This window comes from Sciurus vulgaris (genome assembly GCF_902686455.1).
Source record: "Sciurus vulgaris genome assembly, chromosome: 6".
NCBI lineage: Eukaryota > Metazoa > Chordata > Mammalia > Rodentia > Sciuridae > Sciurus > Sciurus vulgaris.
The window spans coordinates 137,105,191-137,124,222 of record NC_136466.1 but is presented as its reverse complement, the minus strand read 5'-3'; the positions used below and the strand labels follow the sequence as shown (position 1 = coordinate 137,124,222).

The window sequence follows — 19,032 nt, the reverse complement described above, 5'->3', positions numbered from 1 at the left end:
AATAGGGGTGGGATGTTGTCAAATACTACCTTCCTGAAATTACTTCTGGTGCAGCATAGTTGGGTGAGCCACAACTTGTTCTTAAAAATTCACCATCTGACATCATGTTTGAAAGACCTACAAGTGCACAAAAACAGCTAGTCAGACTTTCCCAAGGACAAAAATAAAAACAAAACCCCATTAAACAAAATAGTTTTATATGATGAATCATTTCATTCTTTGCTTCAACAAAATCATATGGTCTTTATTCCCAAATATTTTGTCATTATGCCCTTAAATGTACAATCTACTTCAACATTTAAACTTAGTGTATTGTTAGAGTTTAATGAGTATATGTTAAACTACTGGTTATGTTGCTTACTAGATTGAACTTGTCATATGTAAGCTTTATTAATATAGAAATTGCTAGGGAAAATAATGTCAAATAGGTGAACAGAATGATTAAAATCCAAAGTTTTAGTAACCAAGTTCTGATTCATTAAAAAAAAACATGAAACAAACAAAAAATCCAATAATTTTTAATCTGAATGTTTCCTCATACTTTTACTCCTAAAGGACATCTTTACCTTTTCAGAAATGTACTTGATATAAAGATACTTATGACAACTCAGAAATAAGGAATTTCAAAAGAAAAATAGACAAAACTAAAAAAAAAAAAATGTAGCTCTGGTTTGTTGGCAGTGTTTAATAAATCATCATATAGTTATATGTAAGAAAACTGAGAAAAATATCTGTAAGAATTTCTTGTGATTTGAACTAAAGCCAACCACAAGAAGAAAGTTTCAAAGACTCATTTTTTTCTTGGATTTAATAATGTTGAGGGCAATATATACAGGAAATAAAATTAAATTCACTTTAAAAAAAATGTTTCTTAAGCAGAAATTAGATTTTCTCGCCTGGGATTGTGGCACATGCCTATAATCCTGGCTGCTCAGGGACGCTAAGGCAGATGGATCTCAAGTTCAAAGCAAGACTCAGTAACTAAGTGAAGATCTAAGCAATTTAGTGAGACCCTGTCTCAAAATAACTGATTGAGTGAGTGCCCCTGGGTTCAATCCCTAGAACCAAAAAAAAAAAAAAAAAAGAAAGAAAAAGGAAAGAAAGAAAGAAATCAGATTTTCTTATGTAGCTCACAGCCTTGTTTTCAATTTTTAATGAATTTTGTCCCACTCACTTTCCTTTCTATACTTGATCAAAAGAATATGCTGGGAATAAGTGTGGTACCTTCTTTCAAATGATCTGTGTAATGCTGCCAACTTCAACTATTTACTATCATAAAATTTAATTTTAAAGAAATAAGCTTAAGAAATAGCAATAAAGCAGAGAAATATTCAACACCAGTCCTAAGAAATGCTTTATACTTTTGAAAACCCTTCATAATGAGTTGTTACTTTTATGCTATCATATTTTTGCTTTTTATCACTGAAATCATTTAAATGTGATTCAACACATATAAAAATGCATAAAAATGAAGAAAGAATACCTTGTTTTTCTTTTTTTATGCTCATGCTTAGAGACAAAATGGGATACTCAGTCTATTACATAAAAGCTATCTGAAGAATGCTACTTATGTTGTTAAACATAATGAACACATGAAACTGTAAAAATATCCTTACCAAAATCAGCTATCTTTGCATTCATGTGTGCATCAAGCAGGACATTTTCCGGTTTCAAATCTCTATGTACCACCATATGCCTGTGACAGTAATCCACACCAGAAAGGATTTGTTGGAACAGACGTCGACTTTCTTTTTCATCCAGCTAAAAAAAAGTAGAGAAGGTCTGTCATTAAAAAAACTAACAAAAACTCCTCCTATGTATAATTCTTCAACCTATAAACTGTCAAAATTCATGGAACCTTGCAAATGAACTTTGTTCATGAAATATTTTTGAAACAGGGAGGAGATACATGCCCAGCAAAACAAGAAATGCTAAGAGGATTTTTGGAACCCAAATCAGCAATTCAACTTTCTAATCCTATCATTTGCATATGACTACATTTAATAGCTTGTAGTCTTCTATATCTCATGACCTATTTCAAATAGTTTTAATTTATAATTGAAACTAGGCATGTTTTCTCTTATAAATTAGAAATATTTAATCCTCCTTCCTTTTGAAAAGTATTTTTTTTTTATTTTATTGTAAACAAATGGGATACATGTTGCCTCTCTGTTTGCACATGGCGCAAAGGCATACCATTTGTGTAATCATAAATCCACATACAGTAATGTTGTTTGATTCATTCTGTTTGAAAAGTATTTATTAAACACCTTCTATGTGCTATACAGTTTATTCACTGATGATACAGCAATGAATAAAATAAAATCCCTAATCTAGTTGTAAAAACTAAGGCAACGAAAACTAAGTATAACATCAAGGAGTGAAAGCACTCTGAAGAAAAATAAAGAATAAAAGAAGGTGATGCTGGGAATGGGGGAGATGACTTTATAAAGAAGTAAAATTTAAGCATTGCTAATGAACTAGCAAACAGCCATGTTATTATATGTCCTGAAATAAAAAATGTTTTAATTTTAACAAAAGAAAAATCTTAATTTGTCTCATAAACATAAAAGCATCTTTCTTAAAAATTTATGCTACAACTACCTTTGTAAAATAATTCTTAAAAAATTCTCTATTCAGGGCTGGAGCTGTGGCTTAGTGGTAGAATGCCTAGCATGTGTCAGGCACTGGGTTCCATCCTCAGCACCACATAATAAATAAAATAAAGTTATTATGCCCATCTACAACTAAGAATATTTTTTAAGACTTTCTATTCATATCTTCTTAAATTATGATGCTTTCTCAATGTAAGTGATAATCATTACTTGCACATGCCTATTTCCAAGAAGTCATATTTAAGAAACAAGCTATTAATCCTCTAGACAAGGAACTCTTACATGCAATGTTAACTCATGAATTAGCATTCTAAAACCAAAATTCACAGCTTAACTGGCATGGATACTCTGAGAGAAAATAAAAACTAGCAATTTCTTTTGAAAACAAAATTAGAACTACTACTGAAGTGGCTATACAATCCTTTGGAAAAATAATACTAATATCTTAACAATTTAACACCTTTATTTCTTCAAATGAAAGTTTATGAGAAAAGGTATCTGTTCAAAATATGAAAATACTAAATATGAGAGGTAAAACAACTAGGTAGTTTACAAAAATGAAAAATACTATATTTGCAAAAACAGTGCAAAAGGATCAAAGAGATTCTATATAAAAGATTAGAAAAGTGAAAGTATATTTCCAGTTAAACATCACACTCTACATTATTTGCCTCCACTCCCTGAAATATCATTAAAATTGCATCAGCAATAAAAAAAGGTATATAAAGATAGAAAGAACAAGAGAAGAAATGGCAGTCATCAAGAGGAGTTACCACATTGGACAATGGGTGAACAGTGATAAAGACTTAGCCAACAAGAAAAAGGTGAAACCTAAGCCCATGGGGATAGAAACCAGTAAGAAATAAAATCATCAGCACACAGAACCCTGAAGAGGTTTAGAAATTGGAAGCATCATGAACTTCTGAAGGCAGAGTGAGAGGTGGGCTGAAAACAGGACAAATGATTGAGGCAAGGAGTCTTTAAACTCCCCCCTACCAGGAAATAAGACCTAAGGTTTACTCTAGTTAAGACTGAATCAGCTTCATCCTCAAGAACACCACACAGCAATGAGGCACTTCAAGGAAAATGTGTTTTCAGTGCAAGTCAACATATTAACCAGTGAGACTTCTTTCTTTCCCACCTAGCTCTGATAGCTAAACTAATATTTTCAAGAAAATCAGAAGTTACCTTGTGCAGCAAATATTAGACCCAAGTTGTTATTACTGACATTGGTGTACCCTAATGAAATGGACAGGTTCCCACCAATTCAACCTATAGGAAGACCCGCCAATCAGTAAGACCTACCCCCATATGCTTGGTACTTAGTAGTTCATTCTTAAGTACTTAGGTAGACTCTCAGAGGCCACGAATAAATTGGTGGACAACCAAAAATCACCAGATATCTGAGGAAGGGCCATGAACAACAGACAAGAAAATGAACAGAAAAAAATTGATGAGCAAAAAGAACAGAAGGTACAGAAACAGTGCAAGGAACAAAAGACAACCTAAAAAAAAAAAAAAAACTCTCATTCTCAACCAGGTAAGGTTACTACATCTGTGGAGCAAAAAAATAGCAGACTTTTTAAAGCAAATTTCAGAAAGTAAGAAACGCCTCTGATATATAAAACATGAAAGCTGAAATTTTAATATTCAAAAGATAAAATTGAAAAAAAAAAAAATCCCACAATGAAAAACACAAAGGCCAAGAAATGAAAATGGAAGTAAAAAGATAAGAAAATAAGTTATCAATTCAACTTGTGCCTGTTTCCATTTTTCCAGGCAAAGCTTTACTGGGAGATAGAAAAGGAGATAGATAAGGGAAATACCTGAAATATAAATGAACCATGTTAAGAAAAGTAAACTCAAAATTAACTTGGTTACTGAGTTGATTGATTAAAGTAAATATATGCTATGCAAAATGAATGAATGAATGAATGAATAATATAAATAAGTTTAAACTGGGAACATGAAAAATTGTTTTCTCAGTGCTAGGCACAGCTCTTTCAGAAATGGAATTTTGGGTACCGGATAACCTGAGTATGAGAAAAAACATGGGCGGTGAGCAACGTTCAGTTTTTGTATCTGTACTTATGGTACTGTTCACGTTCCTTCCAGCTCTAAATTCTTTAAGTCTAATTCCTACCTCCTTCATGGAGCCTGTTCTTACTACTCCAGGTACATCAGATTTCTGAAACCAAAAAATGAATGCAATTTAATGTGGCTAGGGTTGACTAGCAAGCCTAGATTTTTAAGTATTTAATAATATATTTTTAGGATTAATTATATCCTTTAAGATACATATTTGAAGTATTTATATATCCCAAAAGCATAAGTTCAAGGATTATGAGTTCTGGGGTCTCAATCCAACTCTGTCATTAATAAAGCATGTGACCTTGAGCAAATGTATAAACTATGAAGCTCAATATCCACATCTGTATAAGTAGGCTAAAGAGGTTGTCTTTCTATCATCTATGATTCTGAACAAATACATAACTAATGGAACTGGTTATTAACTAGACCTCTTAAAACTGTTTTCTGACATTTTGGTGCCAGTAAGGGATAAGGGGAGTTACAAAACATATACAGGATTAAATCAGAACTGCTTACCCTTCCATTTTTACAGATATAATCAAATAGCTCTCCTCCTGAGACATATTCCATCACCATGAAAATATCAGATGGTGTACTGATGACCTGGTACCTGGTGAGAGAAAACATTATCTACTAATATTAAAACATGTATATTCATTCATTCAATAAATATTTACTATACCTACAATACACCAGGTACTGTGCTAGGAGCTGGGAACAAAACAAATTCTCTGCTCTTGTGGTGTTCATACTCCAGAAGAAAGGAAGCAAATACTAAATAAATAAGCAGTATCTCAGGTGGCACAACATGCTATGAAGAGAAATAAAGCAAAATCTACCCAGAATGCTCAAGAAGGCTTCTAATAAAGTAGTATTTGAGTAGAGCCTAAAGGAAGTAAAGGAGCAAACTATGCCATTATCTAGGAGGAAGGGAACCAGGCAGAGGGAACAGCAAGTACAAAGGTCCTGTTAGCCTGCTTGGCATGCTCAAGGAATGGTAAGAAGGCAAGGGTAGAGTAAGCTTGGAGAGAAATAGGATATGAATCAAAAGAGTAACTAGAGGCCAAAGGACACAGGACTTTACAAGCCATGAAGAGGCTTTGACTTTCACTTGAAGGAGGATGAAAAGGTACTGCAGATTTTTAAGTAATCTTGTGATCTGGAATATGAGGATAAGTGGCAGAAGGGTAAAGAATTGAGTGTGGAAGCAGAAGGCTACTACAGTAGTCCACGAAACAGATGAAAGTGGTTCAGATCAGTTTGACAGTGATAAAGACCTGAGAGATAGTCGGAACAGAGAAAGATTTTGAGGGAAGCGATGAAATGGATGGTAGGAACAGAGAGAAATAGGGAAGTTAAAGATGGTTCCTGAGTTTCTGTGTTGCAATTATTAACTGCGATGGCAAAAACTGTGGGAAGAGCAGGTTTAGGAGGGTAAGAAAGATTTGGCCATGCAGAGTTGGAAAGGCCTTGTGGACATCTAAACAGAGATGTAAACAGTGTACATAGGAGTCCGGAGTTTGCAGAAGAGGTTTCAAAGAAGGAAATGTACATTTAGGGTCACCAGCAGTGGGGGTTAGTTAAAATCACTTAAACAAATGAAAAGAGGAGTGACTGAAACAAATTTCAGTTTTAGTAATTTCAATAAAAAAAATCTAAACAGATTTAAATTATAGCCTGCATAATAAAGCAGGAGCTGAGTAATAAATAGGTTATATGCAAGTCCTACAACTATAGAACGGTAAGATTACTGCCCTTTGAAATATTAGATTCCTGAAATTTTGTTATTTGTGTGATCAAATATAAGCACTATGGGGAGAAAACCCTTCCTAGTGCATTGTCTCTAGTAAGGCTAATTGACAGTATATGGAAATCTGGAGGTTGAGATTTTTACCATCAAATTAATTGTTGGTTCTACAGCAATAGAAGTACTAAACATTATCTATCAGAAGGACATCTGTTCAGAACATAGGAAAGAATGAGAAGGATAACAGTAACTTGTACAAGGTTAAAACATGAAGACAGGCATAAATGACAATGAATGAGGTTTGATAAATACATGAACAAGAAGAAATTTTTCAAAACCTTCAGGAGACAGAACGAAATATTAGTCACCTTTCTCGCTTGATAGATTAAGTAGGTTAAAAAAAGTGATGAAAAGATGAATGGACTACATTTAATATACATAGAGCTTACAGCTTAATTATATGAGGATGCCTGAAAAGTTTGAGGTTTTGAATTTCTCTGCGGATTTTCCCCACCACATCCAGGCTTCGAATCTTCTGTCGATTGAGTATCTTCACAGCAACTTTATGCCCGGTCAATTCATGTTTACCAACTGTAAGAGAAATAATTTAAATAAATTAGTGCCAGTCTTGATTAAGAATATATTTAAGTAGAGTCTAAGAATAGTAATCTTAGCATTCTCAGAAAATACTTAAGCAGATTTAATTTTTTTCTCTTCTTATTTTTCTCTTAAAGGTTTAGCTGTTTAAGAGTAATTCAGTGGAAAAACATATAAGTAGTAGTTTCTCTGAGAAAATAAAGCTGGAAAACCAAAAAGAGGAAAAGATTTCCTTTTGGCTGTATGCCTTGTGTCCTTCTAAATTTTTTTCATTTTTTTAAACTATCATACATATTAATTTGAACCTTTTATCTTTTGGCATATAGTTCTATGGATTTTAACACATGTAAAAACTGGTATAACGAACATACTAATCATATGATACAGAACAGTTCCAATATCACCCTCTAAAAACTCCCTTGTGGCATAGACACATTTCCGGTATCATCAGTAGATTCTTGTAATTTCCATTTTTTTCATGGACATGTGGTTTTCATTTTCAAATATGAAATTTTTTTGAAAAGTGATTTTATCTTTAAATTTTGATGCTATGCCTACCCTGACAATCAATGGTGATAGGATTGTTAAAGACAGGATTTTTTATAGAAGCAAAGTCTCCCAAAATTTAATCTCTATCTTTTCTCAAGAACCTATTAAAGAGTATTCAGTCCATCAAAATCAGTAAGGAAATCACAATAGATGACATGGAGTCCAGTAAAGAAGTGATATAATATGGGAGAAAAATTAAGAGAATTTCTGAAATGATGATGAAGGTAAGTTACAGATAACAGATGTGTAAAAGTGTAAAAGGCAACAGATTCAGACAGGAAAACAAGAGACCCAGGAAAATTGTTAGGGACAGAAGGGTTCAAAGTACAGAAACACTGTAATGAAATTTTATTAAAGTACTCAAAGATATGAGAAATTCAGCACTAGGTCAAAGAAATTTTTAAAAATGGGAGGTGGGTGAGGCAATTTATTAATGCAAGGAAAAAATTAAGAGTTAATAAGAAACAAAATATAATCTGTTGGCTTACTAAATACTATTGGCTTAGCAAATAGTATTCATCATAATTATGAAAACAATAAATAAGAATTTTTAAGTATAATATAATTATATTAGGAAAATGGGGCATAGAGGTAAAGGTAGAAGGAAAAAAATCTATGATAGTGGTTGAAAAGAATTGTAGAAATCAGGCACATTTGGGGCTGGGGTTGTAGCTCAGTAGTATAGCACTTACCTAGCACGTGTGAGGCACTGGGTTTGATCTTTAGTACCACATCGATAAATAAATAAGATAAAAATATTTTTTTAAAAATCAAGCACATTCTAATTTCTAATAAAGTTTTCTCCAATCTCTAGTACATTAGATGTGATAAGTGCAAACTTAACTTTTAAACCCCAACTGAGGAAGTACTTTCTTTCTAAGAATTAGTTTATTGATACCTAAGGAGGTAATAATCTCATCTGTCCCAAATACTCTCCAAAGTTTCAAACTCTCACTTAATGGAACTCATTAGCTATACAGCTAAAACAGCAACAAAACTGGATAATACTAGCCAAGTCAGACCTGGAAAGAATACTAAAAACCGAATCCATTTGATCCTGAACTCAATTTCATCACAAACCAACCAGTTTCCAATTAGATCCTATTCAACTGAACATCAGTCTCAATTAACATTAAGAATAACTGGGAATTATCCAAAACTGTGGACATACATTCTGTCATTAACTAAGGAACTGGAATAGAAGATTCAAAGCATTCTTGCAAATTCATTCATTTGCATTATGTATTAATAAGGTCTATACCATAACTAGTTAATATTTATGGCATACCAATTTTGTACTCAAACATACTCTAACCCTCACCAATCCTGAAGATTGGTATTTATCAACATTTTACATGAAACTGAGGCACGAAAAAGATTAAAATAACTTGCTCCAAGTTACATAGCAAGTGAGTGGTGAAGCCAAAATTTCAACCTAGATCTGACACAAACTTTTTCCACAAATGGTAAGTGAAATGTGATACAAATTTTTTAAAAAGATAACCCTCAAGAAGACATTATATGATGTAATAATACAAATATATACAGCCTTTTAATAAAGCAAAAGCTGAACATATCAAATGAATCTTTCATTTTATACTCTTGTATCTTTGGAAACAATAGATTGAATTTTCCCTTATTAAAATAAGAACAATTGTAAAATTTCATTCTTTTATTTGACCTTTTTCTTGTATCAAAATATGAATATAGCCTACTGAAAACAAGCCTCATATCAATTTAAGATAGCACAAAGACATTTTAATACATTCTCTCAAAGCAATTTAAAAGTTACCTAAAAACTGAAGTATTATAAAAGAGAAACAAAGTATCATAAAAGAGAAACAAAGAGCATAAAACTGAAAGCATATAAAAATATAATAGTAAGTACAGTGATTTGAAGAGTGTCCCTCATAAATTCACATCAACCTGGAAACTCAGGATGTTATCTTACTTGGAAATAGGTCTTTACAGATATAATTACTTAAGGGTCTCAAAATGAAATCATTCTGGATTTAGGATGAGCCCTATTATCTAATGACTGGTGTCCCTATAAGAGAACACAAATGTTCATGAACACAGAAGGCGACCATGTGACCACAGAAGTAAAGACTGGAGTTATGCTACCCAGAGTCAAGGAACAGCAGGAGCCACCAGAAGCTGGAAGAGGCAAGGAGCAGAAGCTGCATTAGTGTCTTGCCTTCAGAGGAAACATGTTCCCTAACCCCTTGATTTCAGACTTCTGACCTCTAGACTGCAAGAGAATAATCTTCTGTTGTTTTAAGCCATCCAGTGCACTTTGTTACTGCAGCCCTAACAAACTGATTTAACCAAGTTTATCAGTTTAAAAGTGTATTTTCTAATATTCATCATTAAAATTAACAAATTAACAAAAGTAATCTTTTCTGAAAACTGGCTTTCCAAACTGTACTAGACAAACCCAAGATTTCCTAAATGGAACATACTACATGATGACAAGGACAAATAAGTGTTCAGCTTGTATGGTCATCATCACCAACCTTGGACCTTTACACAATGCCATCCTGGGAGTCACTGAGCCAGAGGACTTCTTGCTCTAGTCTATTACATTCCAGCTCCAATGGTTTACTACATTTTTTTAAATTTTATTTTTTCTTTTTAGTACTGGGGATTGAACCCAAGGGTGCTTTACCACTGAGCTCTCTCCCCAGCCCTTTTTATCTTTTACTTTGAGATAGGACCCCACTAAGGTGCTTAAGTTCTTTCTAAATTGCGAAGGCTGGTCTCAAACTTGCAATCCTCTTGCTTCAGTCTCACAAGTTGCTGGAATTACAGACATGTGCCACCGGTGACTGGTGGTCACTGCATTTTGAAGTTGAGACCCATCCTTTGCAACCTATCAGGAGTCAACTCCAACAGCCCCTTTTCCAATTATCTGTGCTCAATGGGCTACAATAGTCATAAAACCAAAATTATTAGAACAGAATTGAAAGTATATTGTACAAACAGCAGGATTGGAGACTCTCCACGGAAAGAGATTTCCTAAGTCTGGGAAAGGATGTATGTTGTCCCTTTTGGAGGCTATGTTTATTAACAAAGTTTATTAACTGAAAAGTCCCCTAAGTAAAGAAAGTCCCATAATAAAGAAATCTGTTAAACTTTAACTTGGCTTTTCTTTTTTGGAGGGAAAAGGGGACCCATTTAGGCATTTTATTGTTATTTGAATATTAGGTCCTGAGAAAAAGAATCCCAGGATTTTCTCTTCTGTGGGTTTTCATCTTGCTTCCTCAGGGCCTATAATACCAGCTAAGGTGGTCTTCAAAGTGAATCCAAACTGATATGCTATTTTTGAAGCAGGATAATCGGTTCCCATCTTTGAGTAGCACATCAAATCTGGGGTTGATCCATCACTTGCTTAAACTGCCTGTGAAGTCACAAGAATTTTCTGTAGTCATCAATGATTTTGAATTCACCAATGTAACTAAGCTTCACTATCACAGTTAGAAACCAGATGACAACTCTCTCTTTTCAGCACAGTGGATGATCTTGAGAGCATCGGTGAGGACATTCTTGAACACTATTCTGGCAGTATGAAAAGATGGATGAAAGAGTCCAATCTTAATTTGATACAAGTTTTTCTCTCTCAAATTCTGAAATAATGTCCCAGCACTGACGACTCTAAAATATGTTCTCTTTCATAGTAGGCATATTTCCTCCAATTATGCATTCTTCCCTTCCCTTATTCATCCTAGCAAAATCTTGGTAATTTTTATAATCGATTACATTATCCTCACTTATAGGAAAAGAAATATTTGCTTTAAGCCCAATCATCAACATACTTTCAACATTAAAATTTCACTGGTATAATACTTTTAAAATATAGTATCCTAGTGATGAGGGTATAGCTCAGGGTACACTGCTTGCCCAGCATACACAAGGTCCAAGGTTTTGATCCCCAGCACCTCGAAAATTGTGTGTGTGTGTGTGTGTGTGTGTGTGTGTGTGTACACAGTCTTAGAGTTTAGGAAACAACCATGTTATTATATGTAGAGTTCACAATAAACCTAAGCAGACATTATCTTATTCTACTGATAAACTGAGGTTTAGCCAGGGGCACACGCCTATAATTCCAAGTACTCAGAGGTTGAAGTGGGAGAATTGTAAACTGGAGGCCAACCTGGGAAACTTAACAAGACACTGTCTCAAAATAAAAAGGACAAATGCAGCTCAGTGGTATTGACTAGCAATAGTAAAGACTCTGGATTCAAGCCACAGTACCATTTAGAGAGAGAGAGAGAGAGGATTCTGTAATTTGTCAAAGCAATGTGATTGTGATCAAGTTGGGACAGGTCTTTTGATTCCAACTATTCTGGCCTATCCACCCTATCCCACCAGCACTGTGCAGTGACAAGGGAAAAAGTCTTGGTCCAATATCAGAAATCAACTGTTCTCAAAACTGGGCTAGAGTCTCCATTGAGTAAACTCAACTGCAGGCAAATTAACTATATATAGCTCCACAGTCGGTCAATGCAATCAATGAATATAGTAAATTTATTTTATCAGGAATATGTATTTCTAAGGGATTTCCCCATTTTTTCAAAGCACAAAACTTGACTCTTCTGTCACTATTTTACTACAGTATTAGACAAGTACTTTATCCATGGAAGACTTGCTCATCACCCAAAGGAAAGGTTAACAGCATTCACCATGTCTGTCTCACAAGAACAGCATATTAATCAACTAAATCTTGGCTAATAATCGTGTTATTACTCTCTAAAGGGAACTTTATCTAACAATATAGAAGGCTGTAACAAATGTTCTTCTAATCAGATAAGTAATTGTGAAGTGAAACAAGATCACTACTTGGAGAGGATTTTAACAGGCCAGAGATGTCACAATGATAGGAATATATACTGAAGATATTCTAGCCACCTAACCATTTTGTTCCCATTCTAAAATTAAAAGGATAAAAGTTTTACTCTTAAAAGAGTTAGGGAAATAACAATACTGGAGAGGGGTGAGTTTTAAGAGCTATAGATGGAAATTTGAGAAAGCTACCTTTATAAAATAGAACATTTCAGGCATAATAAAAGGCATGCCAAGTATTAGGTACCACCACTAGTTTAAGCAACAAAAAACTGCAGATACAAGTGAAGCACTATACGGTTCCTCCCAGATTCCATTCTCCTTCATGTCTCTCCAAAGGTAACCACTACTCTGGATTTGGTGTTTGTTTCCCATAGATGTATATATTTTTGTTACATATGTACGAAGCTGTAAAAAAATTCAGTAACATTGTTTTTCATATTTATTTTAGAATTTTAATTTTATATATTTTGAAAACATGACCTACATATAAAATATAGTATCATCCGCTATCTAGTTTCCATTCCCTGAGCAACTACTGTATCACAGAAATATATTTTTAAAGACACATACTATATATATAAAAGTAGTCACACATACATATTTGCCCTGCCTGCCTTTTATACATAAATGATTGGCAAACTACATACAAAAAAGTTTTACTTTTCCTCATGAAAATACACTTGAGAAATTATTTTCTAAATTATGTAAAATTCCTATTTTTCCCCTTAACGTTTATTTGTAAACATTTCACTGCATGGATAAACTATAATTTAAGTATTGTCCTATTAGAAAGGTTATTTCCAAACTTTTATATTAGAAATATGGCAATGAATAATCCATTATTCCAAACACATGAGTACATCTATAAACTAAATTCCTAGCAGTTGAAGTGCGAGGTTAATTTTAGTAAATGCTGTCACACTTTATAGAGGTGGTACCAATTTAAACTTTCAGTAGCACTGGATAAGTGTTTTGCATATTTTTAAAATATATATAAACCACATTAGACTACATGTTCTTCTACAACCTGCTTTTGAGATTCACTCACGTCTGATAAACACATTGTGTGTGTGTGTCCGTATACTATATATATGTAATTCATATGTATATTTTTTTACCTAAGGGATTTTTAAATTTTCCTGAGATTCATTCATAGAGGAAAGTCACCTATTTACCTGAAATTGCAGTTTTATGTAGAAATACTCACCAATTTAATAAATAAGTTATATGTATAAACAACTCATTTGTCAATGACACACCCAACCTACTAAAGAGACCATCTTCTCTAGAAAAACTTACCAAAACGTCCATATTAATTTAATATAATAGTATCGTGACTCTTTATTCCATTTTTTTCTAATTATTCCACTGAGGGAGGTAGAAACCATAATCCACAAAGAAGTAGACACTAAAATTTTGACAACCAGGTGGCAGGGGAAGAGCTGGGCTTAGTGGTACACACCTATAATCCCAGCAACTCGTGAGGCTGAGATAAAAGGATGGCCAAGTTCGAGGTCAGCTTCATCAACTTAGTAAGGCTCTCAGGAACCTAGCAAGGCTCTAAGCAACTTAGTGAGATCCTAGCTCAAAATAAAAAATAAAAAGTGGGTGTGGCTCAATAGTTAACCACTGCTAGGTTCAATGCCTGGTACCAAAAATAAATAAATAAAAGACACCTTGAAAATGATGATAATTCAAGGATAATCCTAAACTAACCTTAGTTTTCTATTCAACCTTTACTCTCAAAATGTTACCATTAAGTAGCTGAACTTTTTTTTAGCCTATAACAGGAAATAAAATAATCACAATGAATTTATAGCTCTGTTCCTCTAAAAATTAAATTTGTTGTAACCATAGAATATCATACTGGTAATTTTTCTGCCAATCATCATATATTCTATCAATTCTTTGAAGTTTACCAATGTGTACAACTAATTTTAAAAGCTTACCTTACTTAAATTATCTCAATTGGAATATATGGCTAATCCCATTATTATAAGAATTCTTGCCACATTAAGACAGCTATTAGTTACCAATGTTTCTACTATAATGGCTGTTTTTCCTGCTCCCTAAGCATCCATGTCCTCCTTTCTCTAACCTTAATAACACCCATTTCTTGCTGGGCATGGTAACTCAGGCCCGTAATCCCAGCAGCCAGCCTCAGCAAAAGATAGGTGCTAAGCAACTCAGTAAGACCCTATCTCTAAGTAAAATACAAAATAGGGCTGGGGATGTGGCTCGGTGGTCAAGGGCCCATAAATTCAATCCCTGGTACCCCCCCAAAAGAATAATAATAATCATACCTATTTCTTTGTAGGTGTCTACCCTGCCCCCAAAACTATTCAAGTACTTTGAGAAAAAGACAACCCTACACACACACACACAAGGGTGAGCCATATTCCTCCAATGTAATGCTAGTCCCTTTCTAGAGCTTAAGCCAACAGGCACATGGCATCCCTGGCCAGGATGAGCTCATCCCTGGCCAGGATGAGCTCATCCCTGGATAAGCCAATCACAAGAGGTAGGTTAGGCTTCCTTGCTATGAAGAAAGAACCAGAGAACTGGATTTTCTGTTAGTGGCAGCAGAAAGCATCCCAACTATTTAACAACATAAAAAATGAACTGGTTGAAGATTCTGACTAATATCAACTAACGTTTATGAACAAATTTAATCATGACCATAAAGTATATGATTTATTGAGGAATATTGACTCTTCAATATTTGAGGAGGTTGTTGACTTTGACAGAGTATAGTATTTCAGGAGGGGAATGTATGGTTGGAGAAATGAAGGTTAAGGAAGAGCAGAGTCACTGGAGACATTAATGTCACAGCCACAACATAGATCACATTCAGAAATGAAAAATGTCTTCCTTTCCTATATGCTCTGCCAAATATGAAAACAGACCTGACTGCACTCAGGTCTATTATTAGAGGAATGGTGAACACCACAATCCAAGCAGAACTCTGGAAAAGAATGAGGACATCAAGTTTGTCTGCTCACTATTTCAGGAACATTAATGAGCGTGTCTTAGTTGCAACCTTCTGCAGTTTACAACTGCCAACCAAATTTAAAAAAAATATATATATATATACACATATATATACACACACACACACACACACCATAATCAAAACTAAATTTAAAACTTCAAGGGCACAGAAACATCTTACTGGCCTAATACAGACCAACCCTAATAACTGTATTTACCCTATTCTGGCATTTTCTTCTTACTTCCTTACATTGTTGGCCTTGCTGATTTTCAGAAGATTTAGGCAATTGCTTCCCTGTGAACTATACAGCAATTTTCCAGTTCTATGACTCAGAAAGGGCAAGAGAAGGAAAAGTTTTCCTCTTCCATTCCTAGATAAAATCAGAAAATGCTTATTTAGCTCTGGGACAGCAAAGTTCAGTTCACTGTACATTTTTTCTCAAAGACAGTTTTTCCTTTAGAGTCAAATATTTACTAAGAGCTCAGTATATGCAAACCACAGCCTATTATTTCGCCAAAATCAATGTGTGAATTATTTTCATCAGTTCCAAACCTCCTTATTCTCAAACCCTAATAACAAAGTCTAATATTCTAAAGAAAAAATTTTAAAATGAATTAAAAAGTTTGCAATTAAACTCTGTGCCACAAATGGTGGACTAGAGAATAACCTTGTTATTTCCAGGACATTTGTGCTATTACACAAGGATCTGAGCAACAACAAAATTCGAATGATGTGTACGAAAACTGCTCATTAAAATATGAATATCCTTCGAGAATAAATGGAAACAAACTGTACTAACAGACTAATAAATACTATCTGGAGGCAACAACTGCCCTACCTTGCAGGTTTTTCATACTAACTGCAAAACTCCTGATGGCTGAAAAACCGTGGCACTGGAGTCTGCATTCGGAATGTAAACCATGTGTCGCGAACACAGGACCAGTTTATATTCATTAACTCGCTCTGAAGACAATCAAGGGTCCTTTCCGACAAAATGTTTTCTAATTCTTTTAACATATGTAATTCTGTAGGCGACCCACAAAGCAACCTTACTTTGGGGAGAACATTTCATACTCAGTTAACGGCAGGGGCAGGTAAGTCGTCAGGCTCCTAAAGCAACGGAAATACAGACGACCCGGAGGGCGGCCGAGGAAGCGATGGGCTGGCCCTGAGCCAGGGGAGCACCAGCCGGACGAAGAGAAGGCGCCTCGCAGGGGCTGCGGGCCGAGACCCCCGCGCCCGCACCGCCGTCCGGGGCGCGCCTGGGAAAGTTCGCACCTGGAGGCATCCCCGCCGCCGGCACCCACCAGCCCCTGCCGCCGCCGCTCCGTCGCCATGGCGACCGACCCCCACCCGCCCGCACCGGGCCCCGGAGCCGCGCCGCAGTCCCGCGGGCTGCGCCCCGGTAGGAGCCGGGACGGGGGCTGCCAGCTCCGAGGCGAGCCACGCAGAGCGCGGGGGAGGATGAAGAGGTGCGAGAAGAGGACGCGGCCTGGCTCCCGGCGGGACCGCGCCGTGCCCCAGCGATCCTCACCCTTCACTTTGCCGAAGGTGCCGACGCCCAGCGTGTCCCCCAGGATGTAGTGGCCGATCTTCACCCGCCCGTCGTGTTTCTGCTTCTCGGCTGTCGCCATCTTTCTCCAGGAACTGAGTCTGCGCATGGCGCCGCGGGAGGGGGCGGAGGGGGCGGGCAGGGCCGCGCCGGGGGCGGGCGGGAGGGGGTGGGGACCGGGAGGCCGCCGGGGAGCGGGGCCGCCGCCCTGCGCCGCCCGCCCAGTGCCCGCCGCCGCCGCCGTCGGCGCAGACGCTCCCCCTGGCGGGGCGGGCGGCGGGCGAGGCGGCGGCGCTCCGCACCTCGCCCGCGTCCCCTGGGCGGGAGCACGCTCCCACCGCGCGCGGGGGCGCCTGGACCGTGAGCGGGTGGCACCCCTCGGCCCGCCCTCCCTGGCGGGGCCTGCTCGCGGGGGCTCCCTGGCTCCTGCGCCGGGGTCGGGGTACCTCTCCCTGCGATTTCGAGGGGAAGATGAGCACCGGGTGGACGGCTTGGGGATGCGCACACGCTGCTGGCACCAGTGAGCCCGATTGAGACACGGCGGGGACACCGCCCTGCCACTGCTTCCTAACCTTGGTTCATCATCTTTTCTTCATGGAATCCAGACGCGACAGGAATTTTCTCTTGTGTCTTTGATAATCTCCCCCCCGCCCCGGTTTTTACTGTTGAGCCAGTAAGTTTCTGTTGGGCACCGCCTGAGTTCAAGAAGCCCTGTTGGTCTCTTCTCCTGGATGCTGTCCTGAAACCTCGGAATTCTCTGTCGCAAGGCGCAGGCTGGGATGTGTGTGAATGTGTTTGCTGGAAGGGGGATGTTATCCAGGACTTATAATGTACAGGAATTAGTAATGTTAGAGATTAATAAAATGTACTTTCACTACACTGAAAGGGCTTATAGTTACATCACCGGATTGACAAATATTTATTGTACTTGTCGTGAGTCAGACTTAGTCTACTGCCTGTATAAATGGAACCATAACATTACAGGGAAAGTAAAGTGTGCTTATTTGTAGTAGTTTTCAAGTGAGTTTGTTATTCAGTTCTACTCATATAACAATAGGCAAAATCAAGTGTGTCATCAAAAAAAAGTTTATGTGCTCTCAATTTTTCAGGGGTTGTGGGCAAACCACGAGTTACTATGAAAAAGTAAAAGACCAAAAATATTATTTTTATTCCCAGTGAAAACTATCCAGGGCTAGGGAGATAGCTCAGTTGGTAAAGTGCTTGCCTTACAAGCACAGGGCTCTGGGTTCGATCCCCAGTACCGGAAAAAAAAAAGAAAGAAAACTATCCAGTTCCTGTGTTTTTGCCCTCTTTGTTTATGAAACTAAAATAACACATTAAGCACTGTTTGGTTCCAAGGAAAGTGTTGCAGGGGAAACAAAAGTCCTTGTCTTTTAGCTTAGAATTGCACCACATAAGCAGAGAACAGCATCAACTAGCCTTGAATAATCAAGTTCCTACGGTATTATGGACTGCATTTACTTTGGAGGGTAAAAAGTTAAGAAATCTTTGATTATGATACATTGAATGGCCATCAGGGAAGTTACTGACTTCTTCATCTTTACCTGTTTGCCTTATGACTTTCTGTAGCTGAGGCTTCTTCTCCATACTGGGGATTGAATCCAGAGAATCTTTACTGAGCTACATCTCCAGCCCTTTTTACTGTGTTTTGAAGCAGGGTCTCAATAAGTTTCTGAGGCTGGCGTCAAACTTGCTAATCCTCCTGCCTCAGCCTCCTGAGTTGCTAGGAGTACAAGCATGCATGTCACCACGCTCATCTCTTTTTGGATCACTATGAACAAATAGTTCTCTGGATTCTATTTTGGAAGCTAAGAAACTTTAATTTCATCTTCTCCCCTCAGAAATAGCTTCTTAAATTATGGAAAACTTGCATCATATTTAGAATTTAGCCCAGGAAGTTTCTGCTCTTTTAACCTGAAAAATAATTTTTAAATGACCACAAAATGCCTCAGTTCTGTGCTAATTAAAGGGGCAAAGAATCTTGCAAAGGGGCAAACTGAAACTGAACTTGGCATATCCATTT

At 36.8% G+C, this 19,032-nt stretch overlaps 1 protein-coding gene across 4 annotated transcripts in view; it reads right to left on the bottom strand.

Moving 5' to 3' along the window:
• Positions 1–17,125, bottom strand: part of PRKAA1 (protein kinase AMP-activated catalytic subunit alpha 1) — a 39,336-nt gene extending 22,211 nt beyond the window's left edge. For 2 of the 4 annotated variants that reach the window (XM_079145077.1, XM_079145075.1), the window contains exons 1-6: positions 16,971–17,125; positions 6,903–7,044; positions 5,223–5,316; positions 4,759–4,803; positions 1,617–1,761; positions 30–117 (exon numbers count right to left, since the gene is read on the bottom strand). In XM_079145077.1, the coding sequence (XP_079001203.1) occupies positions 30–117; positions 1,617–1,761; positions 4,759–4,803; positions 5,223–5,316; positions 6,903–7,044; positions 16,971–17,097 (641 nt within the window). In that variant the 5' untranslated portion in view covers positions 17,098–17,125. Of the gene's footprint in view, positions 1–29; positions 118–1,616; positions 1,762–4,758; positions 4,804–5,222; positions 5,317–6,902; positions 7,045–16,970 lie in introns of those variants that run through there. The other 2 variants (XM_079145076.1, XM_079145078.1) reach the window with 2 other exon arrangements.
• Between the last annotated feature and the right edge of the window lie 1,907 nt (positions 17,126–19,032).